At 38.6% G+C, this 26,405-nt stretch overlaps 1 protein-coding gene across 1 annotated transcript in view; it reads left to right on the top strand.

Annotated features, from left to right (window-relative positions):
• Positions 1–23,093, top strand: part of LOC139698597 (xyloside xylosyltransferase 1-like) — a 49,206-nt gene extending 26,113 nt beyond the window's left edge. The window contains exons 5-6 of the mRNA XM_071597440.1: positions 19,840–20,144; positions 22,914–23,093. Of these exons, the coding sequence (XP_071453541.1) occupies positions 19,840–20,144; positions 22,914–23,093 (485 nt within the window). The remainder of the gene's footprint in view (positions 1–19,839; positions 20,145–22,913) is intronic.
• Positions 23,094–26,405: the final 3,312 nt, after the last annotated feature.

Genomic DNA, 26,405 nt, shown 5'->3' on the forward strand with positions numbered 1-26,405 from the left:
GAGAGGCTCTGCGAAACCTTAAATTTGAACCGATTCCACACCCTCCTTATTCCCTTGATCTTGCGCCTTACGATTTTAATTTTTCAGAGACACCTCCACCAAACATGTCCAAAAAGCTTTAAAGTTATCAAGTTTCAAGTTATTGCTCAAAGTATTGTCTTTGGACCTCTACACACTTCAGGCGACTCTACTATGACCGGTTCGTGCCCTGGAAGGCGTCTTCAGGGACCTTTCGCAAGTTGGTCGTCACGGCTGATTGGATCTCTTCCATGGAGGAGAAACGGGTTCCTTTCAGGGCAGCCTTAATCCAAGAGAACAAAAAGAAGTCTCCTGGGACGACGTCAGGATTAAAGGAGGGGTGGTGCAGCGTTGGCCCCTGGGTTTTGGCCAGGAACTCGCGGACTCGTCGCGAGTTGTGTCAAGGCGCGTTGTCGTGATGGAGCTTCAAGTTAGCAGAGATTCTTTTCTCATCCTGATGACCCTTTTTCGGAGAATTTCTAGCACTGCCACGTAGTAGGCAGCGTTAACTGGGTAGGGGTTTACAATAACTGACATCCTGCCGCTTTCACAGCAAGGAGGGAACTGAGACTGGTTTTGCGGAAAAGCTTAGAAGCCCCCTCACCTACTTTATATAATTTGATCCCACTCCAATCAATAGGAGCGCTGTGGGGAATTCAATTGCATTACTTTCGGAACGCACCATGTATACTTACATATGTATGCATATCAATGTGTTACTATGTTGACATATTATTTGGTTTCGTCAGGATTGATGTGTAGTTAAAATTCTAGAAATTCATTTACAGAATAGAATATATTAAATTTTTAGGTTGAACAGCCTTTTCTTGAAGAGAGACAATTTTGTTTCATATTTGATTTAATGGGAAAGTTCTCGATGTGGTGGCCATTAATTCACATTGATGTCTTCCCACAAAACTCATTCTCTTCCACTAATTTGGAAAACATGGAGGTTTTCCACAACTTCATATTAATTTAATACAATCAATGTCGCCCAAAAATGGCATCTTCTGGAATTCAGACATTGTTAACTCTTTACATACATAACTTGCACTAAGTTAGGTTTGTAAACATTAAGTTTAATTAATGTACTTTGGAAACTTTAAATTGAAAACTTGATTTCCTCAAAAAAAAGGTCATGAAACATTTGGACATTTCAGGGTTCCCTGGTGTCAACAGTGGGATTTTACTTTTGAATTTGGAAAGGATACAACGGTCAAGAATATTTGCAAAATTAATTGGTGATGACATTATAGGTAATCTTAAGGACTCTGAAGAAATAAAAAAATTGAAAGAAGAAGTTAACGGACGTGTTACATCAGTGAATGATTTGGTGCAAAAATATTCATTTGCGAGTGGCTTTGGTGACCAAGATTTTTACACCCTTTTAGGAGCTGAGTATCCAGAGCTCATACACATCATACCTTGTGTCTGGAACCGACAATTGTGCACTTGGTGGTCTGAAATAAAAGAGTATACTGATATCTTTGACAGGTATTTCAGATGTGATGGAAAAGTGCAAGTATATCATGGAAACTGTCGTACCCCCTTTCCAAATAATATAGTTAACTCTTGAGCTTCCAAATAAAATACTGTGAAAATACTTTGACGTATGCATATTGTGACAGACCCTCAACAAGTGTTTCATGTACTTCATAATTGCCCATAAATATTCACAATTAATGCATACGAACAATCCAGAAATCTGACTATGTTAGCTTTTATGAAAAGACTTAGTGATATGAGCATAAATGATCAAAAATGTAAAAATGAACACAAAATAAAGAAATAATTAGTCAGAAAGAAGTGTGGAAGAGTTTCAATTAAATATTGGAATGAATGCTTACTGCTAAAAGGGTTAAAACTCTCAAAATTGAAAATATTAAATGGTCAGTATTATGACTGAATTGCTTTCGACTTTGAAATCTGAGTCAACTACCTGTTATGGATCTCCAATTATCCTGTAAATATAAGGGCCATGGAGTGGAGTCTAAAGAAATTAATATTATTGCTAAAGGTAATCTACTAGTTAATATAGGTTTTGGATGGTCAAAACAACCAAATTATACTCTTGTTGTGCCTGAGAAAACACAACACAATATGTAATCCACAAAAAGGCACTCTTTTCTCCATATATTTTCTTCCATATTTCATTTGACTCAAGTTCCCTATACTCTTCCTGCCCATTCCTGCTTTGCCTAACATTCTCCCCTCTAAAAAGAGCACAACATCCCATTGCCAAATGCAGATATGCTTTGCATCCATTTATCCTGTTTGATTATTTCTCCCAGTAATTTCATAATTCAATTAGCATTTGTCAGCTGGGCAGGATTGACAAAGTGATGCATGAATCATGAAGTTTACATCTAAAGTACACCAGGAAAGGGTTATCCAGGGAATAAATTAATGTATCTGAGATTCATGCATCCATTTGGAAGTAAGTAATGATGATAGCTTCTGTTTGCCGATATTTGACTTTTTATGTAATAAGTTTCAGAGCACCATCAAGAGATTACTAATAATTGTTTTTTTTATACAGAGTTGTTGTGTAGTGACAATTCATTTACAGAATACAACATATTATTTTTGAAAGGTTAAACAGCTTTTTATTAAAAACAGCTACTTTTGTTTCCTATTCGATTTTATGGGGAAGTTTATGGAATAACCTTAAGCCCATTGATTTGGGCCCATGAACAGTATTAGGTGTTCAGACAAACGGCTAGAGTAGGTCATTGCAGGTCCTTGAATAGTAACTATGGCAATTGTGGCTGGACGTGTAATGAGAAATACATGGGAGGTCCCCGAAGTACCCAGCCTGACCTAGAGATGGCTGTAATTAATTGAAAAAGATCACTGTACTAGATAGTATGTAATCTATCAAGCATATGTTTCAAGTTTGAAGACACCTTGTTGCTTAGTATTTGTTTGGTAGCTACCAATAGCGAACGTTTTAGTGAATTTTTTAAAATGGAGAAAATCGGTCATTGTTATGTATACAATACTTTTATTTGAAAGGCCTTAGCCTACCCAATATAAAAGCTGAACTGGATTCTACACTGGGTGAGTCTGCTCTTTTGTTTACCACAGTAAAACACTGGGTGGGTAGCAGAGTTAAAATTAGGCCATACAAGCTGTCAAGACAAGCATTGCATTGGTTGACCAAATGAGGTGACGACTCCAGAAATGGTGAAGAAAATCTACAAAGTGATACAGGATGATCGTCGTCATAAAGTGATCTAGCAAGCTAGCAGTCATAGTAGGCATTTCGAAAGGTATGGTATATCCCATATTAACTGAACATTTGGATATGAGAAAGCTGTGTGCTCAGACTCAAACAAAACCAGTGTCATGAAGATGTTTCAATTAACTGTCAAACAAAGTTTCACAGCAAAAAAGCAGAATTTTTGTACTGTTTCATGACCATGGATGAAACATGGGCCAATTACTTCACACCTGAGACAAGAGAACAATCAAAACAATGGATTCAAAAGGGAGAACCGGCTCCACAGAAGGCAATGACCATTTCATCTACAGGCAAGGTCATGGCATCAGGTTTTTTTTGGGATGCGTGTGGGGTTATTTTCATTGACTGTCTTGAAAAAGGAAAAACCATCAATGGCTCGTATTATGCAAACTTATTGCCAAGTTTGGTGAAGAAATTAGGCAAAAGCAGCTGCATTTGGCTAAGAGGAAAATTTTGTTTCATCAAGACAATGAAACAGCTCGCAAATCAATTATTACAACGGCCAAAATTCATGACTTTACGTTTGAATTGCTACCTCATGCACCCTATTTGCCAGATTTTGTCCTCTTGGATTATTTCCTTTTTGTGAGCTTAAAATAATGGCTCCAAAATTTCCAACCGTGAAGAAATGATGTTGGCAGTGAAGGGCTATTTTGAGGAGCAAGGCAGTTCTTACTATAAAAAGGGTATCAAACTTATTAAACATGTTTGGAAAAAGTGTATGGAGCCGAATGGATGTTGTGTTGAAAATTAAATAATTTTTTTTCCAAAATTTTTGCATTTTCTTTTTTGGGTTGGGTAAAACAGTTTGGCTGGGTTAGGTTGGGTAAATTGTTCACTGGGATTACCCTCATATTACCATTTGCATGCAAGATGACATTAAATATATATATGCAAGGTACTGGTAATAAACCAAATCTTTTTAAGAGAGGTTTACATGATGTATTACAAGGAGTCTTGCTCATAATACCTATGGTATACTCTATTGGGTAATGAAGATTCTGTTCACATGGGGGGAGTAAGCCCAGAAGAGGAATGAAAGTAACCAGTGAAAGAAACTAAATAAAGAAGATACTAAAAATAACACGTAAATAAAATTTGCATTAGTAAATGGATAGAAGGACCACTAACTTTATTGAATATCTAATATTTCTTATGAGGGAGCTTGGGGACCTTAATTTTCCACGTTATTTGAAAATGTGTTCCTACCAAGACATGTTTTTAACATTGGCAAAAGCCTCCAATAAACTCTTCCATGTTCTTTTCTTTGGCAAAATTTCTATTCCACAGGCAAGCACTCCCCATACACAATATTAACTTCTTCAAGCAGAAGTGATGCCTCATTTTAAACTGCCAGATTTAAGGACTGACATTAGAGATTTAACTAACAGCAAAACTCTAGGTCCTATAACATAACTTCAGCATAAAAACAGTCTCAAAGGGTGTGTTGGCTAATGTAAAAGTTAAGAATATTCTAATCTAAAAATGATAACAAAAATTTGAACTCAAACCTATACACAATGTTCACACACTTCTTTGAGCAGAAGAGATGCCTCAGTATAAAATTGCCAGATATAAGCACTGGCAGGCGGAGATTTGACAAACAGCACATATGCTAGGTCCTATAATAATAATAATACATATTATTTGTCCAGCGATCAGGTAGTTACAACTTTTACACTTGATATACGACACATCAGGGGAAAGTGATATAATACATTCCTGGATACAAGACATTCAGCAAATGAATAAAACATTTTTAATTTTAAGAACCTAAGTAGATTGACTTTGAATGCAGCCACACTTTTATGGGCCTTCATCTCGGCTGGGAGTTTATTATAAAGTTGAAGGCCCATAAAATTTGGGCCAGCACCTGCATTTTTTGTATGTACTACTACATGAAAAATATAAATACGTGGCACGGGCAATAAATCCAATTTTTTAAACAGGAGATGGCATGGGGCATTGTGTTTTGCAAAACTCATTAGCCAAATGGCTCTTTTTTGGACCCTGTAAAAAACTAAGGCCGTAGATGCTGAACCCCAGTAAAGGATACAATAGGCTATGAAAGAATAAAATTCACCATAGTATAGTGCACAGAGAACAGCCACTGAAACTGTGGATCAAATGGACATCATTAAAAAGCAGGCCGAGCTTAACTTACTGGTTAAAGTACTTGGGTGTTCGTTCATCCCAAGAGATTTGAGAATTGATGTGGAAACCCAAAAATTTGGTATTTTTTACCTCTAGGACAACCTTCCCATCAAATGCAATAGAAAGTACTTTGCTTGCTTTATTTTTATATGCAAAATATATTAGGTGAGACTTTTCTATATTCAAATCTAGGAAATTATAATGACACCAAGAGAGAAAGGTGTGAATAACCTGTTTACACTAAACTATCAATTCATCAAAAGTAGCTGATACAAGAATAATGTTGGTGTCATCAGCATATAACAAGGGGGCAGCACTGTTTATATGCTGAAAACTATCAACAAGGTCAAATATATAAGGAAGAAATAAGACAGGCCCAAGAACAGAGCCTTAAGGAACACCTCGATTAAAGACTTTACTTGGGGAAACAAAAGATGTAACATTTTTAGAAACAACCATGTATTGTATTTTATGAAATATGTGAGATTTAATCCAAGCATTAGGTATGCCAAAACATAACTTCAGCAGAAAAACACTGTGTCTCAAAGGGTGTGCTTGCTAATGTAAAAGTTAAGAATATTCTAATCTAAAAATTATTACAAAAATTTGAACTCATTCCCATACATAATGTTTACACACTTCTTTGAGCAGAAGAGATGCGGAGAGGAAGAACGGGAGAACAGCGAAAGATAACATTTTTCTTTCACCTTTTCATCACATTTACCCAGTACTCTTCTGATAAATCCTAATTTTTTGTTAGCTTATCCACAAATTTCCCGTATGTGCTTCACCCACGAGAGGTCATGAGTCAGGGTAACGCCTAAGCATTTAATTCAATTTACTCATTCCATGTCGGTGTTTCCAATGGAGTAGGCGTTCGGGTGGGAATCGCCATTTTTCTGAAAATTTATCATCACGCATATTTCGAAGTTTAATTTTAATTGCCAAGGGTCGCACCAGCATTGTATAGCATTATGGTAATCTGAAAATGCTGCTGTGTCCTCGGGATTGCGGATATCATGGTAAACCACTACATCGTCGGCAAATAAACGTATCTTACTATTAACCAAGGAGTCAATGTCGTTCACGTTGAGAAGGAATAGTCAACTGCATCAGATGCTACTGCATCTGTGACCTCCCTTTGTACGCCGAGAATCAGGAAAGGTATTTCATGGTTACCTCCATTCAATGCGTACATTTCAGATAATACATTTTTTATATATTAATATTTACCCAGCAAGCCACCGCCAGGGTGCTTGGCAGGGGGTGAAAACACACCAGGCTAATGTTGACCCGGATATTTTTACCCTTACCGCGGTCGAACAATGTCATTATGATGCCCTATCGTTTGTGGAAAAAATGCCATCTTAAATCTTTCTGTTCTACACTTAATCTCTGTAATTTTATTTGCATAATTCTCCCACCATAGTGCGATTTGGCTAATACAACATTTCCAGCATCATTCCTTGAAGAGACGTCGTTTCAATTCCTGCGAAAGATTTAATCTTTCATTTCACCCCCGCTCTGCGAGTGATTCCGAGCCTAGCTGCTCTAATATTTTGGATACAGTACTAAGTTAATCATAACAACGTTTTACAAATCTAGCTAAATAAGGAAATTTCAAATTTAGCTGAAAACACATTAAGCGCAATACATTCCCTGGGCCCGATGAAATATTAGTCAATGATGTATATTAGAATAATGATGTATGATTAATAATGATATTAATTATGTGCCATTAAAATAATATTATTACAAAATGTATAATAACCCCATCTTCCAACGGTAGGCGAAATCATGTCCACCGAAAAAGACGGATTATGTATTGGGAAAATATATTTCATGTCTCAGTTTTTCCAGGTGCGATTAGGGATCACAATTGCATTGTCCGACCGCGGTAGGGGTAGCAAAAATCTGCTAAAAATAGGTCTGCTGTGTATTAACCTCCAGCCGCAAATCCTAGTGGTGGCTTGCAGGGCACTAATCTTTTTTTTACTTTACAGAGCGGCACCCAAAAGTGGTAGGACTTATTTTTTTACAAGAATTTTATTGACGATATACTTACATCGACTTAATAATCTTCAAAGTATGCTCCTTGAGCTGCTACACACTTAGTATAACGTTGCTCCCATTCCCCGTACGCCCGCTGGAAATTTTCTTTGGGGATGCCGTTGATGACCCTCGTCGAAGCTTGTTGAACGGCCTTTATCGAGTCAAAACGTCGTCCCTTGAGCTGTCTTTTCATCAGGGGGAAGAAGAAGAAGTCCGGTGGTGCCAGATCAGGAGAATAGGGCGGGTGCGGCAACGTGGCAACGCCGTATTTGGCCAGGAGCTGTCTGACGACGAGCGCGCCATGGCAGAATTTTCGGCACCATCTTGGCGCACACCTTGCGCATGGCCAAATCCTGTGAAATAATGCGTTGGACGTTGGGTGCAGACAAACCCAACTGGTCTGCAATTTCTTCACTGGTTAAGCGTCGGTCTGTGTTCAGCAGTGTCCTCACTCTGTCCACATTCGTGTCGGTTCTTGCCGTCGACGGCCGTCCGGAGCGATGGTCGTCTTCAACGAGCTCCCTACCCTCTTTAAACAACTTGTGCCACTCAAATACTGTGGAACGGCTTAAGGCAGTGTCCCCATAAGCCTTTTTGATCATATCGAGGGTCTCAGTTGCCGTCTTCCCGAGTTTCGCACAAAACTTCACGGAATAACGTTGCTCTAAATTCAGATTCATTTTGTTTTTCGACGCGGACAAAAAACTTGCTTCCCTAAAAACGGTGTCCTCACTCAACGACAGCCCGCAGGCGACTGAGGTTGGTGTCGGTCTGTTGCTAAGAGTCCCCTCCACCTTACCCTGCCAGGCAGCCCCCCCTTCGCCGCTCCGTTCGCGCCAGAGAAAATCAGTCCCACCACTTTTGGGTGCAACCCTGTATATGTAACCATCCTCCACTTTCCACATGCTCAAACTGGATGTAGCCATGCTAACGCACTTCCATTCAAACCGGAGAACAGCAGACTTATGTTTCGTATGTCCCCGTCATGCAAGGTCAAGGTATGTGAAATGTCTTAATATGAAATAACTCATCCCGATAGTAAGGAGTTATTCATGAAGAATAGGCTCGGTCTCCTCCTGGGTCAATCTTGCGTCACAAAGTTGCAGTCTTTGTTCACAATATTTATCGTTCGATCGAGAGAATATAGTGTTCCAGCATAAGATTTTTACATCACTTTGAAAGAGCTTCCGATGTTGTACGAAGTGAAAATTTTGGGATAGATATTTTTTTACATATTTTAGTACCATACTCGTCATCGCTAGGCTGCGTGCCGGGGATACTCTTTTAGGTGAAAGTATAGTAATTGAAAGTGCACGGTAGCAGGCAACGAGTAATCGGACATGAGGATAGTTGCTATGTGAAAACCTATGGTTTATCAAAGTCTTTTCATTCTGTATTTGCTCTTTGCGTTGCATTCTTACTTGGGTTTGTCCGACCAGCTTGGGATTTCCACTTCCCCCTCGCTTTCCCTATTTCCCTTGTCCCTGCATGACGGTGGCCCTCCTCTTTGCCCACCTTTTTGGACATATAATGGTGTTCATTGTAAACACAAGCTTTCCTCGAAATGAAATGATGTTCTGTATCCTTTTTAAGCACGTACTGCCAGGAGAAGGAAACAAAGGAATCCCCAAAGGTTCCCAATGCCTCCAAAGGTCCTCCTTGGCACCCACCCCCTTCATAAAACTCCTCAGGCGAGAAAGAAGGGAAAGATTCCTAATCTCGTCGTTTAAGGCCGACGAAATATGCTTTCCCGGGAAAAACCGGTGTCGTCTGTTTGCGCATTTCCTTTCACGGTGCCGACTGCCAACCCCACTTGTACTTCAACACCGTAGATAGGAGCAAGAAAGCAACGCTGTTGCACTTATATTTTTAACTGGAGAAGTCATGAAGCTCTAGTGCGAAAAAATTAATACTATGTTGTCTTATGAATACCTTTATGTGACGCATACACTTAATTACTGAGAAAATATTGTAACTTTTTTATTCATGTGTGACAATTACTTGGCGTGTTTTTCTTGATAATCAGGTAGACGCCTCCAAGCCACGGAAATTGTCTTCCTTTAAATAACAAAGAAACGGATCCTATCCGGATTCCATCATATGTAATTCAAGCTCACGGGGCATATGAGTTTCCTTGCGGCAAAGTAAATGATTACGGCATCAAATGATATTGTTAGATTAAACCACTGCAATAAAATAACAGGGATATATGCACCGTCGCACTCAGACTCCAGCAGTCGTTCTTCGTATACATAGTCACAATAGCCCTGCAAGTGTGTGTGGCTGGGGTTTCTAGTTCACAGGGCATTCCACTTATACTGTTATGACAATGGCAACAAACGGTGTCCAACGCAAAACTGTTCATTGCCGGTGAAGTGTTCTCATTAGTCACCACGGTAAGTTCTTACAAAAATACAATCAAAGCTTGCGTGTTGTTTGGTGGCTTTCGTGCTGCATCCTGGGGTGTAGTTTTTGGTTGGTTTGTGGTATATGTGTTTGCATGAGTGTTGGATGAAGGGATTTTTGCATGAGCGTGTGCGCTGCGGTGGGTGTAATTTTCCATGTTGTTGTTTTCCATGTGGTATTGTTCCTTCTTACGGTTGGTGACCTAACACCCCCCGCCACACGCCCTTGCGGCGGCTTGCGGGGTATTATGTAGATGTAGAAAGTTGTTCCATGGCAAAAGCAGCCTTTCGTAAAGCGCTCGCTGATATCAGTGGTAAATGTTAAGGCTATTTCTAGGAAAACTTAGTCAACATTAATTTTTATCAAATATTTGGCGGAGCCAAGTTACACAAAGATTGTGAAGTAGGTAACATAACGCCGCATTTAGTTGGTACAGGAAAGTACGCAGCAATTACAGGCCAATCTATGTGACATCAATTTCAGGTAAGGATGTAGAACACATAATTACCACGACTATTAGGGGGCAGAACGACAGTATTGTTTGATTAAGACTCGGAATGGCCCTACAGTGGACAGATTCCACTGCTTACATAAGGCCTTGTATTTATAACAGTTCCCTGAGCCTTCTTTTTCTGGGTAATCTGCACAATCAAACTGACATTTGTGTCGAGCTGTGTATTGGGATTGTGCATGTTTGACTGGTGACCTCGGTTTTTCGTGGCAATATTTAGTACTTTCTTAGTGCTCTGTAAGGCACCGCCATGGTGTGTGGCATAGAGTGAACACACGCCAGACTAATTTTGACCCGAATATTTTTACCCCTACCGCCGCCGGACAACATCGTTGGAATCCCTTTTCTTCGCGGGAAATTTGCACCTTAGTTCTATCTGTTCTATGTTTAATCTCTCTGATGCTATTTACTTGATCTTTTCTACCGTAGTACGATGACAGTAATAAAGCATTTTCAACATATTCCTTGAAGAGACGTCATTTCAATTCCTGCGAGCGATTTAATCTGTAATTTAACTCCCTTCCGTGAGTGATTCCGAGCTTAGCAGCTGTAATAACTTTGATGCTCTACTCGGTTTGTCATGACAATGTCTTAGAAATCTGACTCCTATCCACGCTGCACGCGATCCAAGTCGACAAACAATCCAACCTCGTGAGGATCCCATATACTTGCAGCATTTTTTAAATGAGACCTAACCAGCGAAAGATCACATTTCTCTTTCACCTTTTCATCGCATTAACCGAGGACTCTTCTATTAAATTCCAATTTTTTGTTAGCTTTCCACATATCCCTCGTTCATGTGTCACCCAGGAAACGAAGGACATTAATTCCGTAGTTAATTGGCCGATGATTTTTTGGTTTACAGAGATATCCGTAACCCTGAGGACAAAGCAGCTTAACGCCCACGGAAGCGTTTGCATTCGTAGAAAATCCATTTAACGTAAGCTAGCAGCTTACAAACATCTAACAAAAATAACCATTACATGGTTATAATACTTATCGTATTTTTTAATGTAATTTTTCCCACGGACGATAAACGATCAGAAAAACGTGAGTAGTCATCCCACATGTCCCACACCCTAGCGGTGCCTAGCAGGGTATAATGTAACCTATCATTATTATAAATGAGTAATAGCGTTGTCCATCAAAAGACCAAATTAGATTTGCCAACGTCTGCTCTTCTTTCTAAAATGACAATATATCTCACTTTGCCACTAGTTTCCGAAAGGAATTGTTACCCTATTAAGCGCTTCACCCTTTATCCTCAAAAGGTAAACAACTATGCGCTAGCACAAAAACCCTGGCAAATGACAAAGACATATCAAACTTAAGCAAGAAAGGGTTATGAGGAAATCCCTGAGAGAGGAGCCTGCAAAATATGATAACCATAACGAAAACTCTGTCATGGTTATTGGGAAATAGGGCAGTTTCATTTTTTCCGTCAGGAGTGGGAGGAAATATTTGTTCAAGGAAAATTTGTTGAAGGGAAATGGTCTAATATGCTAAGTAGAAAGTTCTTTGCGATTTATTCGCGCTATGTTCTCCTTGTCCGAGACTATCGCCTCCGAGGAGGCAATGGTAGCATTGTAATTCGGGCGTATTGTAAGCATAAAGAGTGCAAGGTCTTTAATATAATGGTAGACGATCCAAGCATAAGTGACAGTGGTGAGGTGTTCTTAAGAGTTTTCAGCAAGGGCCAAGAAAAACATGGCACCGAAAAGTTTTGTCGTCCTCTTCGTGGATCAGATAGAAATGCTGCAAAAGTAATTCTAAAGAAAGAGAAGCCATCTGTTTTCCGAAGTAGAGCGGTTTTATCTTCAGAAGAGGGTTCTTTGGAAAGTGGGAATTTGCAAGGCTTGTATTCTCTTAATGTTCTACAACGCGCGCGGATGGAGAGCAAAGCCGAAAAGGATTTCAGCAATAATCCAGTATATGATTTAATTCAAATTTTTATGGCAGAAAAAAAGGATGAAGAGAGATACATCCAATTCTTAGGACTCCCTTTAACAGTATACTGTTTTTCAACGAAGCAAGTTCGTCTTGTGGCTTCCTTGTCGAAAGAAAGCCACAAGCACCAAGAAAGCAAGCACAATATCTCCACTTAGATGCAACGGGGTCTGTCGTGAAACGCCTTCCCGGTTTTCAAAAACGCGTTCTTTATTACGCAGGAGTTGTTAATATAGGAAATGTAATTGTTCCCATTTTGGAGCTAATTAGCGATAGGCACAATGCCAATGCGATAGCCAACTTTCTATTTCAGTTCCGTCATTTCGCTAGCTCCGTCACAAAAGTAAATTCACCTACATTTAATGGCATCGTGTGTGATTTCAGATTTGCCATTATTAATGCTGTAATTTTGGTTTGGTCACGTTGCACCCTCTCACAGTACTTGTATGATTGTTATGATATGTTGATTGGTAAGACGGATGCCAAAATTGAAGTTCCCGTATTCATCTGCTGCGCTCATTTTATGCATTTGGTGGCGCGACATCTTGCTAAGGCTTATCCCAAAAAAAATCAGGAAATTCTTGGCAGCTGTAATTGGCTTGATGGTTACGTCAAATTCCATGAGCGTCTTGGAAAATATTTTTAAAAATTTCTCCATTATATTGAAATGCGAGAGGCGTGGCGAGGCGGTGGATGCAGATGTGTGTGAAATCCAACATATGGTTACGCAGAGCTCAGTGACTCCTTCAACCGCTTTCAGGAAAGATTTTTCCATTCCTCGGGTCCGTAAAAGCAGCCTTTTTAAGAGTAGTCCTTTTTATCTCCTTTTCACTGTCATTGCGGAAAATGCAAACGTTGAGTTCTGTGGGGATCCAAATCCCTTTTTCACTCCTAAATTTTTATCTACTTTTTTGAAGCATTTCTTACCGTTTGTACCTCTTTGGTCGAACATTTTGAAGGGCAGAGATGAATTATCTTCATTTGGACCACTATATAGTAACTCAAGCGTGGAAAGGTGGTTCGGAGTCGTGAAAAACACGATTCTGGATTATAATTTACATTTGCTGTGCGGTAGATTTTTTAAGGCCAATCAAACCCCATGTCTTCTCTCGAGCAAAGGAAATTTTTTTACAAATCCCCCCCGCATAAAGTAAACGCCACAAGGCCAGTAAATTTGAAAGTCTAGGTAATTTTATGGCGTAGGAGCCTTAAGGAAAACGGAAACGAAGAACAGGAAAATTAAGGGTAACTTCTTTTACTGGAGAAGGGATCACTGATTTCAAAGTGGAGACCGTGAAGCAGCCCGAAATCTTTGTAGATCAAGGGGGACCAATGGAGGAGGCAAGTGATTCCAGTTATTGGGTTAATAAGGGTGACAGGGTAGCCATAAGTCATCGGCCTCTTACTTTCCACGAAAATAGCATAGTTTCTGACAATAGTTACTTCGATAACTGTTCGGAATTAGGAAGGTCATACGTTTTAGGATACGTTGGCAAAGATACCCGCGTGTACTTGGAAGACTTCCTTTCGCTGTCCCCAAAACAATGGCTTTGTAATTGCATTATAGATATCTTCGCCACCCTAGTCCTTGAAAAAAACAAAAGGGACATTATTTATATCCCTTGCGAAAATTCCAGTTATGCCCTACTAGGGAACTTCACGTCCAAGGGTTTAGTCGCCAAGCTTAAGTTCAAAGAGAAAATTATATTAATGCCGTTCAATAAAAATCAAAATCACTGGTGCCTATTCGTCGTAAACTTCCGGGAGTTTTTATTCAGTTATTTCGATCCATTGGGCAGCACGGATATGGATTATGCCAGGCATTACAATTTATTCACGACTTTCTTAAAGAAGCAAAATACGTTAAGTAAGGAAAAAATAGGTCCCAGTAAACTGAGAGCAATAAGGGTACCATTCGGCAAACAGAGAGATAGCTATAACTGTGGTGTGCATACGTGTTTTTCATAAATCAGATAGCGAAAAATATGGGAACTGAACAAAAGTTTGATGCCGACGAGTACCGGAACAAAATTAAAACAAATATATTACAGTCCCTCCCTAAAGTTAACGAAATATGCCCTTTGTGCGACCGTGGTAAAATCCGTGGAAGTACAACGTCGTAGGAACCAATACAAATAGGAAAAGAGAGGTGGCCATGATTTTATAGGCACTGAAGTGCATTCCGTCTATCTGAAGAAGCGGGGGACGGAAAGCCTCAGAAGAGAAAGCGTAGGAACAATTAAAAATAGGAAAAGGGAGGCGGCAATGATGATATAGGATCTGCGGTCCACTCTGTCTATCTGAAGAAGCGGGGGACGGAATGACTTGGGAAGATTAAATATGCTTATTTACAACAAGACAATTTCATGCTACTGAAATATTAACGGATTTCATAAGGGTAAAAAAATAAAAACAAACGTTGAAAAAATTCATCTATTTCATCGTAAATTTCGGGAGACGCTCCCTTTTTAATTAAGGGAAAAGGCGAGCGGTTTCTCATATGCCTCCCGGGGATCTCTTTTTCGCTCGTTTCTTCTCCAAGCACAAAGAGAAACGCATCTAGCGAGTTACCTCGTCGGGTGATGTGGAATAACTTGGAGATATACTAAAACCGTGATGTATTAATGAATACTACTGATAATACAAAAGAAAGTTATCCACACATACCTTCTAAAAACTTCTCATCAAATCCCATTTTCGCAGCTCAAGACACCAGAGAAAGAAAATGGAGAGAAGTGAAGAATCAGGGGGAACTGTGAAAATGGGGAATCCGTGGCCGGAAAATGGTGCAAAAATGAAAAAACACCTGTAAGTAATAAATTAAGAAACAGATTGCTGAAATGGTGTGTTTTTCATAAAAAAATTGGTCTACTATGTGACAATGAGGAAGAAAAAAAGGTCGCATTAAAGAGAATATTGAGTGCATAAGAGAACAAGCTTGAAAAAAAACTATATCCATGGGCCAACTGCAGTGTCGTGTCGTAGTCACTTTTGGTGGGCCCAGGTTACTAAAATAGGGCATGAGCATGGGTTAATCGAAAGACTGCCGAAAGTATATGTGGTACCTAGTGTGTACTGTAAAATTTAGAGAAAACAATGTTCTGGTTTAGGAGATATTGCAAAGTACTTTGTGTTTTTCCGTGTGAGATGACGACCCTGGTGACGTTATTGGTCCCTGGTTACTAAACTAGGGCAGGGGCATGGGGTAAGCGAAAGACTGCCGAAATTTTATGTTGTGCTTACTGTTTATGGTAAAATATAGAGAAAAAATGTTCTGTTTTGGGAGATATTGTGAAGTACTTTGCATTTTCCCTTGTGAGATGATGACCCTTGTGACGTTATTGGGCCCTGGTTACTAAACTAGGGCAGGAGCATGGGGTAAGCGAAAGACTGCCGAAATTATATGCTGTGCTTACTGCTTATGGTAAAATTTAGAGAAAAAATGTTCTGGTTTAGGAGATATTGTGAAGTGCTTTGTTTTTTTCGTGTGAGATGTCCACCCTGGTGACGTTATTGGGCCCTGGTTACTAAAGTAGGGCATGAGCATGGAGTAAGCGAAAGGAAGCAGATAGACTACAGTGAGTTTAATGTTTATGCCAAATTTTTGAAAACAAAATGTGTTTTAGTTCAGGAGATATTGTGAAGTACTTTGTTGTTTTTTCGTGTGAAAGGACGACGCTGGTGACGATAGTGGGCCTTGGGTCCTAAACTAGGCCACGAGCGTGGGGTTAGCGAAAGGTTGCTGATAGAGGAAAGTGGGTTTAGTGTTTTTTGCTATATTTTTTAAAATAATATTCTAGTTTGGAAGATATTGTTAAGTACTTTCTTATTTTTTGTGTGAAAGGGCGACTCTGTTGACTGGGCCCTGGATTCTAAATTAGGCTATGGATGTGGGTTTTATGCCTACGTCGTGATAGAGTAAGGAGTGCTGATGGTTTTTGGTAATTTTCAAGAAAAGTACTTTTCTAGTTGAGCAGATATTGTCGAAAACATTTTCTTAACGACCTCTTAGTTTTCGCTGTAAAAGACGACCTCCCGCTTGGTCTATCTTCAGTGTAGATGTCTTTCCGTATATCATATACTACATAACTCATTCCGGTCTTACAATTGCAAGTGATTATTGGGAGTGTCTGTGAGTATAATATGTCCGTTGTAGTGAGATGATTGCAATGGTTTAGGGGATTTACTTAGTTACTTCGTGCAAATATATTTACGTTGGTATGACTGAAAAATCCAGAGCTCCAATGGCCGGTGAATAGTCGTGGGCTAGCTCGCCAAGTTCAGTTAACTCGAGTGAAATACAGTGTTAAGATGATGTGGAGGTATAAAGGAGATTCCATGGTGACTGCACAGCTGAACCCTCAATTTAGTTCAAGCATTTTCGAGGAGTGGATAAGCCCATCTTATACCCATATCTGCATATATTGGAAAGACATTATAAGTCAATTGAGTATTTTTAAGCACTCCAAGAGCTTAAAAACGCGCAAAACGTGGAACATACGGGATTGCACCACATTTTGAGACCTTGCTCGTGTCGCAAAACAATCTTGTTTTAAGTCTTCCTTCATGTTTTCGCCCCAATATTTCGCCTAATGCTTGTGCTTCACTTAGACCAGCACAAAGTTTTAATGCCGGATGAGGACATGAAATATTTTGGCGACAATGCAGAATTATGGATAGAATTTTATAAATTCGACTTAAAAGCCATCCTTGGGATCGCGCCAGAATTGGCTTCTATTTATATGCATGCTTTCCATTCATATAGGACTTCTAATCCAGACACAAAAATCGGAGAGCCTTTCATCGAAGATGGTTTGTATACTTTTATGTTATTCTTATAGTGTGCGTACTTTTTCTAATTTCAATTAAATAGTCCAGTATCCCATAGTTATTGATCTAATGTTGCATGTCGCTGAGATACCAATTCATATCGTACCTACATAATTCTAGTTCTAGGATCTTGTTCATTTCGAAGCATAAAGTTTGTGGACAGAATGGTTGAACTGTAGAGAGAATTTAGTAAATTCAACACCTGACTGCAATATAGGCATAGTTGTGACTGTACTGGATCTTACTTACAAGCATGCTTCTCAGTTAAAATAAATATTTTAATTCAGTCACAAAAATTGGGGAGTCCTTGAGTGAAAATGGTCTTTATACTTTTATGTAAGTTTATTTTATGTTAAATATTGTGTACCTGGCTGCGTAGATTTTCGCGGCGGTGGCTTGAAGAATTCTGCATCTCCGGGTTTTCACTGCGTTGTTGTTTGAAGCCGACAACAGTTTCGCCGAAGTTTCATCCGGCGTCTTCAAGTCGAAGATGTTCTTCGACCTGAAGACGCCGGATGAAACTTCGGCGAAACTGTTGTCGGCTTCAAACAACAACGCGGTGAAAACCCGGACATGCAGAATTCTTCATATTGTGTACCTGTTCGCTTAAAGTCTATCAAAAGCTGCAGTCTCCCATTGCAATTTCAAAAACAATGTCGGAACACGCTAAGCAAGAAATTAATATCTTATCTTCATAATAACAGAAGTGATATTATAAAACACTAACATTCAAAGGTAAGTTTGTCATAATTTTAAGAAAGATTTTCCTCCTTTTTTTACCTAATCTGCGCATTGCCTTTCTCCTAAGGATGTTCTCTGGGCCAGTATATTCATTTATTACCTGGTGTACCCGGAGTGGTCGTTCGAGGGATCGAGCACTTTCGATACCGCATGCATCTAAAAATGTAATCAGTCGAATCTGAAACACCATTCAAATATAGGTACGTATTTTTGTGGCATGAATCGAAATGCCTCTTCGGTTAAATTCGGTATAGTCGAAACGTACTTCACTGTCAAATTATTTCTACGATGTGGACAAGTTCAAAGTAACATGCCCTGCAATATTGATATACCCCAATCTATAATGATTCCCACCATGAAGAATAAGATAGCATATCCGACCATGCTGCCGGCTCAATATTGAGTTAATGAGAGGCTCAATGCGAGTAGTTAATTATGAGCTACCTCATAATTAACTACTCGCAAAGCTAGAAGCATTTGGCATGGATAAAAATTTCAAGGGTTGGATGAAAGCCTTATTGAATGGTCGGGTACAAAGAGTAGCAATAGATGGAGTGAGCTCAAATGCAGTAGAAGTTACTTCAGGTGTTCTCCAGGGAAGTGTTAATGGACCTCTTTTGTTCCTACTTTACGTTAACGACATTGACTAAGTATTCGCCAGTAAGATACGTTTATTTGCCAATGATGAGGTATTTTACCGTGATACCCGTGGCCCTGAGGACACAGCGGCATTATCAGATGACGTTAATGCTATACAACGCTGGTACGACACTTAGCAATTATAATTAAACTTAAAAAAGTGCGTAGTTATTATTGTTTGGAACAAGAGCAATTCCCTCGCGAACGCCTACTGCATTGGGAACACCGAAATGGAATGTTAAGACTCAATTACATGCCTAGGCGCTACTCTCACTCCCGATCTCTCATGGGTGAAAAACATACGAGAAATATGCGGTACCTTATATAAATTTCCTGACAATGAGCTTTTTGACTGTTGAGCGCGTGATCTCAAGGAAGTGAACCACGTGCCCTCAATATTTTGGTGATTACTATCTATCTTATAACTTGCAAAATGATTCCGTCTCCCGCATTGTAGTGCCCTTCTTTAATGATTAAATTTTTCTTTTAAACTGTTTATTTCGGACCCCATGTGGCGGAAACTTAGCAGTTACTACACTGTGGTCAATGATTCATTTTAAAGTTTCCATACTTAAGACTTATTCGGGAATATTTATTGTTAATTGATCAAGAATCGCTCCTAGTAGGTGAAGTGACAAGAAATTGTGATAAGGGATCCCCGAGGCTATTGAGTCTGTTCAAAAAGCTCCCGAACTCTTTTATTACAATAAAATACTTCCCCTACAAAAAAAAGCTCGGCCAGGGTCCCCTCCAAAGTAGTCCCCAACGTATACACTTATCCAAACGGTGCATCCACTTTTTGAAACGGTCCTGAAACGCTTCACCCGGAATGTTCCGTCGAATTTTCCTCAATCGGAATACTCGTCGTCTTCCACCGATTTGGAATACTTGGAGGTCTTTCACAACGTCATATCAATTAAACAAAATCAATGTCGCCCAAAAATGGCATTTTCTGGCATCCAGACATTGTTACCTCTCTACCTACATCACTTGCACTGAGTTAGGTTTTTTACTATTTAGTTTAATTAATGTACTTTGGCACCTTTAAATTGAAAACTTGACTTCCTCAAGAGAAAAGACATAAAAAATTTGGAGAGAAAATTTTATTAAAAAACATCGTCTCACATATGCACAATGGATCTGTCCAAAGGGATACATTGATAGGAAAAATGAAACAATTTTTATTCACATGGCAGATTTGTAATTAAATTTTATCATTCCATTTTTATATTCTTTTTTGTCCATTGACCAATTTCAATGTATCAAACCATTCATGTTCACATCCTGATGATTTCAGGGTTCCCTGGTGTCAACAGTGGGATTTTACTTTTGAATTTGGAAAGGATACTACGGTCAGGAATATTTGCAAAATTCATTGGTGATGACATTATAGGTAATCCTCAGGACTCTGAAGAAATAAAAAAATTGAAAGAAGAAGTTAACGGACGTGTTACGTCAGTGGGTGATTTCGTGAAAAAATATTCATTTGTAAGTGGCTTTGGTGACCAAGATTTTTACACACTATTAGGAGCAGAATATCCCGAGCTAATACACATCATACCTTGTGTCTGGAACCGACAATTGTGCACCAAGTGGGCTGAAGTAAGAGAGTATGCTGATGTATTTGAAAAGTATTTTAGATGTGATGGAAAAGTGGAAGTATATCATGGAAACTGTAATTCCCCCTTTCCAAGTTATATAAAATAAAATTTTGTGAAAATACTTTGACCTATGTATATTGTGACAGACCGTCAGCAAGTTTTTATGTACTTCATAATTCTCCATTAATATTCCCAATTAATGCATGTGAATACACCAGAAACCTGCATATGGTAGGATATATAAAAAGGCTTAGTGATAGATATGAACCTAAATGAACCAAATATGTTAAAATGAACACAAAATTAACAATTAATTAATTAGAAAGCAGTGTGGAAGAGTTTCAATTAAATATGGGAAAGAGTGCTTGCTACTAACAGGGTTAAAACTCTCTTAATTGAAACTTTGAAATGGTCAGTATTACGACTGATTTGGTTTCGAATTTGAAATCTTAATCAGCTACCTATTATAGATATGCTTCCTATGATAGATATGATTATAGATATAGTGCTTACTGCTTAAAGGGTTAAAACTCTTAAAATTGAAAATATTAAATGATTATTATTATGACCGATTTAGTTTTGACTTTGAAATCTGAGTCAACTACCTGTTATGGATCTCAAATTATTCTGTATATGTTGGGGCCATGAAGTAAAGTCTAAATAAATTAATATTATTACTAAAGGTAATCTACTAGTTAATATAGGTTTTGGATGGTCACAAAAACCTAATTATACTCTTGCCATGCCTGAGAAAACACAACCCAATATTTACTCCACCAAAAGGTACTCTTCTTCTCCATGCATTCACTTCCACATTTCATTCCACTCAGCTTCCCTGTACTATTCCTGCCCCATCCTGCTTTGCCTAACATTCTCCCCGCTAACACAATGTTCAACATCCCATTGGCAAATAATATGCTTTGCATTCATTTATCCTGTCTGATTATTTCTCCCAGTAAATCCATAATTCAATTAGCATTTGTCAGCTGGGCAGGATTGAGAAAGTGATACATGAATCATGACGTTTATATCTACAATAAACCATGAGAGGGTTATCTGGGGAATGGACCAATACATCTGAGGTTCCTGCATCCATTTTGAAATAAGTAACGATGACAACTTCTGTCTGCCAATATTTGATTTGTTAGGTAATAATTTTTAGAGAACCATCGTATGATATCCAATTTTTTGTTTTTAAATTCGTTGTAATAATATTATTTATTGTCCAATGCAAAATAGAGCCAAATATACTTTTTGCTCTACATTTTATTTCCCTTGGTCTACATTTAGGTCTTCCCTATCGTAAACTCTTTCACTTTTTTTTTCTCTTATTACATTCCCAACTTCCTGATCCATCATTCTTTTTGTAGTAAATATTCTGGTTTTTCCTCTCTTTATATATTTCTCATGCCTCAGCAATATAACTTGATTGGACCTTTGCTATTAGCGTACATATATCGGTTCATGTCCTCCAATTATACCTTCCATTTTTATCTCTTGACCTAATTTTCTTTGCCTTCAGCAGACTCTCTCCACACAGAATTTTGGCTTGCTTCTCTGAGAAAAAGAATTGCACCATAAGAAAACTGCTAGATTTAAAATCTGAGAGTAGGAAGTATGAAAAGTAACAAAAACTCTACTTATGATTGCTACTCTACATAGGTTTGGCAGAAACAAACTGTCACAAAAATGTGTCCTTTTTGGTGCCAGAGTCAAAAAATTCTAATCTTTATATGATGACAAGCCTTTAAGATGAAGCTTTATATTGTGATTTTTGTTCAACTTTCATGATTAATTTTCATTAGCTACGAAATGATAAATAAAAACCAAATATTATTTGTAGAGTTATGTCTATAACTATATGATTTTCAACTCGACTACCCCTTCAAATAACTGGCCATTTTTTAAAGGAAATGGAAAAGGAGCCATGTTTATGCTTAATATCACTTAGCAAGCTCTTCACCCAAAGTATCAATCCAATTTTGAAGGTGATATCCATAATGAAAGAAAAATGAAATCTATATTTCAGGAGAATGGACTAGTTTTCAATGAGATCATTAGAAGCATTCGTTATTTACAGGATGTGAAAAGCATGGAACTAAGATAATTATTTCACATTCATTTTTAAGTTCTTGTCCTTGAAAGTGCTCTTTAGTAATGCACCTTTTGACATTTGTTTGATGTTAAGGAAACATTTGTTAAGACTTTGGTACAGAACATAGTTATGTATGACACAGAATCGTGATCATTGAAGCAACATGATAGGCATAGATTAGAGGCTTTTGAAATGTGGGTGTGAAGGAGATTGGAGAAGGTGAAGTGGACAGAAAGGGAAACAAGTGAAGAGGTCTTTGGTGTGGTGGGGGAGGAAAAGGGTTTGTTGAGAGAAATCATAAGGAGACAGACAAAATGGATGCAAAGCATATTGATTGGCAGTGGAATGTTGAAGATTGTGATAGAGGGGAGAAGGTTAGGCAAACAAAGAAGGGGCAGATATAGGAGAGGGATATTGGAAGGAATGAGGAGAGGAAGGAAGTATGCAGAGATGAAGAGGGACTTTTTTGTAGAGAAGGGTGTTGGGTTGTGTTTTGTTGGGAGAGACAAGAGAAATATTTGGTTATTGTGCTCATCCAAAACTTACCTTAAACATAAAATGACCTATTATAATAATTGCAATGATTTAGCATCATTAGAAAAAATTAATTGAGAGGATAATACTGAATTATAAGAAGAGTATGAGTTCTTCATCGTGTGACCCTTCCTTTTAAAGGTTCACTATGAATCAAAAACTCTACATGAAGAACTACCCATGGCACCATCTCCACGTTTGGGTCCAGATATGGGCCCCCCTAGTGGCTTCACTGAAGGATCCGTCCACTTGCCACAGCAACAGCACAGTTCGAGGCGAACAAAAGGTGGAGGCATTAATAAGGCCAGTCTCTTTGCTTGAATGACACTCCAGAGCATTCCAGAGGAGACTATAATCAGTCCTCACATATTAGAATTCCTTGAGCAGACACTGGAGCCTATACCATTACCTATAGTCAATCAACCAGCGCCCTCTCATGGCAAAACATCCACAAATGTTGGTGGAATAGGTGTGTGGACCACATTTGATATATTTATTTTAAATTTTAAGAGTAACATGCGCGTTTTTCTGCAAACTTACTGATGAGATAATGTTATGGTCTTCCGGTTGAGATTATAATTCCATCAAATATTGGCTGTTTAGCTGGCTTTATTTTGTAATAAATCACTTCCAAATCCAAGCATGGGTTTTTCTTGAATGAATTGAGTAAAAACTATAATTATTTCAAGCTCTTTGAAAAGTTCATACATAATTGAATTGTTTAATTGGATAGTGATGAATCAGGTATGGATTTTTGTTATTACTGCAAACTTGTCTTGATATTTGCAATGATTTCAATATCCTGAGCTGTTTAGAATAAATTTGGTGGTTTCACTACATGTTGAAATATCTATAATGAAGTAGAATTTTATGTTTATTCAAAACTTTATCAATAGATTCCCTGTCATCATCAGCAGTATTTTAATCTTAGGATTGGTTTACTGCAACCCACCATTCTACTCTAGTAATTTCAATATATTCCTTGTAATAATAATAATAATAATCATGGGAAAGACCCTAAGTTTGAATGCTATTTACTTACTTGCCATTGTCAACATCACACATTCCATTGTGACGGTGGCATTAGAGTGGGGATAATTATTTTTATTGTTGTTTTAGGGCCTGGGAGAAAAATCTTCTCAAAGGATCTTGATGGCTCAGCTGTTGGTAGTGGAGGGGTTGGCGGAATTGGTGGCAGGACAGGATGTAATATGTATGGTGGAAGCAATTCCTTCCCTTCAGCTGCATCTTCCTCCTCATTCCCTGTCGATGTTATTGTGTACTTTCATATACAGCCATCCACATTTCGTTTTTCATGTTTACCAGTTTCACGAGTGGAGTGTATTCTTCAACTGCCCTCTTCGGACATTGTGTTCTCTTCAAAAAGGGCTGAGGAAGAAGAATTATATGGGTAAGTTATCCTTAATATTTAAAAACAAACCAAATATTTATCTGTTTACTGTCATGTACCCCGGTGGAAAAGCCAATGTAAATCCATTCTATTGGGAATGCAGAATCTATGTGAATTGATAGCATGAGAACATACCCCATTGATGTAGTAGAACGTTTTGAGTCAGTGAGTTTACAAGGAATATACAAACTCCATATGAATATTCAGAGCACAGCTTCTGCATTGACTGTCACTCTATTCCTATTGTCTGCAATATACCCATTAGTTTTTCCCAATTCACTCTATCAAACGCTTTTTCAAAATCTACGAAACAGGCAAATACCTCCTGGTTGTGTTCTATATTCCTCTCAATTAATCTCATTACTGCAATGGCATCATGTGTACCTCTTCCCTTCCTAAACCCAAACTGATCATCCCCTAAGTAATCTTTTGCCCTACTGTATATCCTTTTGTTTATGATCTTGAGAACAACTTTAGCCGCGTGGGATATCAAACTTATTGTCCTGTAGTCCTCACATGATGTAGCCTTTACCTTTTTAGGAATAGGAACTAAAACTGATCTCACAAAGTCTTCCAGCCACATTCCTTCCTCATAAATACTAAGAAATAGCCCATATAGCCTCTTCGTCCCACATTTTCCTAAACATTTCAATAGTTCCGCGGGAATGTTATCCACCTCCACGGACTTATTTAGTTTCATCTCCCTTGATGCCCTTTCTATCTCATCGTCGAGTATGCCTGGACCTAAGCTATCTTCCTCTACATCATATGACGGGATGAGAGGCAATGAGGGGTTGCCATAATATTGAATAAAGAGGTAGGAAGAAGCATGGTCCAAATAGAACAAGCAACGGAAGGAATATTACCAGTAGAGATAAAAGCAGAACGGACGAACTTGGTCATTGTTCAGGGCTATGTGCCACCGAGCAACCATAAGGAGAAACAAGGCGATAGGATATATACGATCATATAATTGTGTGTCTTCCTGTGAGAAAACATATGATAGTAATGAGGGATTGGAATGCGATAAAAGGCAAAGGAAGAGATGGTGATGAGGAAGAGGACTATGGTTTAGGCATGAGGAAAGCCCGAGGCGAGAAATCAATTGAGTCCTTCAGGACACAGGGGTCACTCATCTCCAACAATTGTTTTAGACACCACAAAAGGCATAGGTATACATGGAAAATGCCATTTGACTCAGAATGAAATAAGATTATATTCTGGTTAGGCACAGGTGTAGGAACCTTGTGATCAATTCACACAGCTTCCCAGGAGCGTATGTGGTCTCTGACCACAATTTAGTTGTTATGAAATGTAGCGTTTCAAAAAGATAGGGTAGGGATGGTGGGATATGAAATGGAATGTAGAAGCATTTTAATGGATTGACAAGAAAGGAGTATCAGTTGGCTGTAGAGAAATTAATGGATGAAGGTATAGAGTACTATTGAGGTAAAATGGTAATGTATCAAAAAATGGATAATGGAAGACACAAAAGAAACTATTGGACCTGTTAATTGGATAATGACTTGGAAACCATGGATCACAAATGAGATGATTCCAAAGAGGAGAGGAGAAAATGGAAGAATGTAAACAGAGAGTTAGGGAAAATGAAGTACAAGGTGTTAAATAATAAATTAAGACTGGAAACAAATATGGCAAAAGAAGCATGTTGGAAGATGCAGTGCTTAAATTTGCAAAATTGAATTTTTAAGCTCTTGGAGTGCTTAAAAATACTCAATTGACTTACAATGTCTTTCCAATATATGCAGAAATGGGTATAAGATGGGCTTATCCACTCCTCGAAAATGCTTGAACTATATTGAGCGCTGAGGTGTGCAGTCACCATGGAATCTCCTTTATGCCTCCACTTCATCTTAACACTGTATTTCATTCGAGTTAACTGAACTTGGCCATCGGAGAGCTAGCCCACGACTATCTACCGGCCGTTGGAGCTCTGGATTCTCCAGTCATACCAACGTAAATATTCTTGCACGGAGTAACTAAGTAAATCCCCTAAACCATTGCAGTAATCTCACTACAACGGACATATTATACTCAGTAATACTCCCTGTAATCACTTGTAATTCTAAGACCGGGATGAGTTATGTAGTATATGATATACGGCCCTAGAAAGACATCTACACTGAAGATAGCCCAAGCGGGAGGTCGTCTTTTATAGGGAAAACTAAGAGGTCGTAACGAAAACGTTTTCGACAATATCT

The sequence above is a fragment of the Hetaerina americana genome, unplaced genomic scaffold (genome assembly GCF_022747635.1).
Source record: "Hetaerina americana unplaced genomic scaffold, ioHetAmer1.1.p SCAF_9, whole genome shotgun sequence".
Taxonomy (NCBI): Eukaryota; Metazoa; Arthropoda; class Insecta; order Odonata; family Calopterygidae; genus Hetaerina; species Hetaerina americana.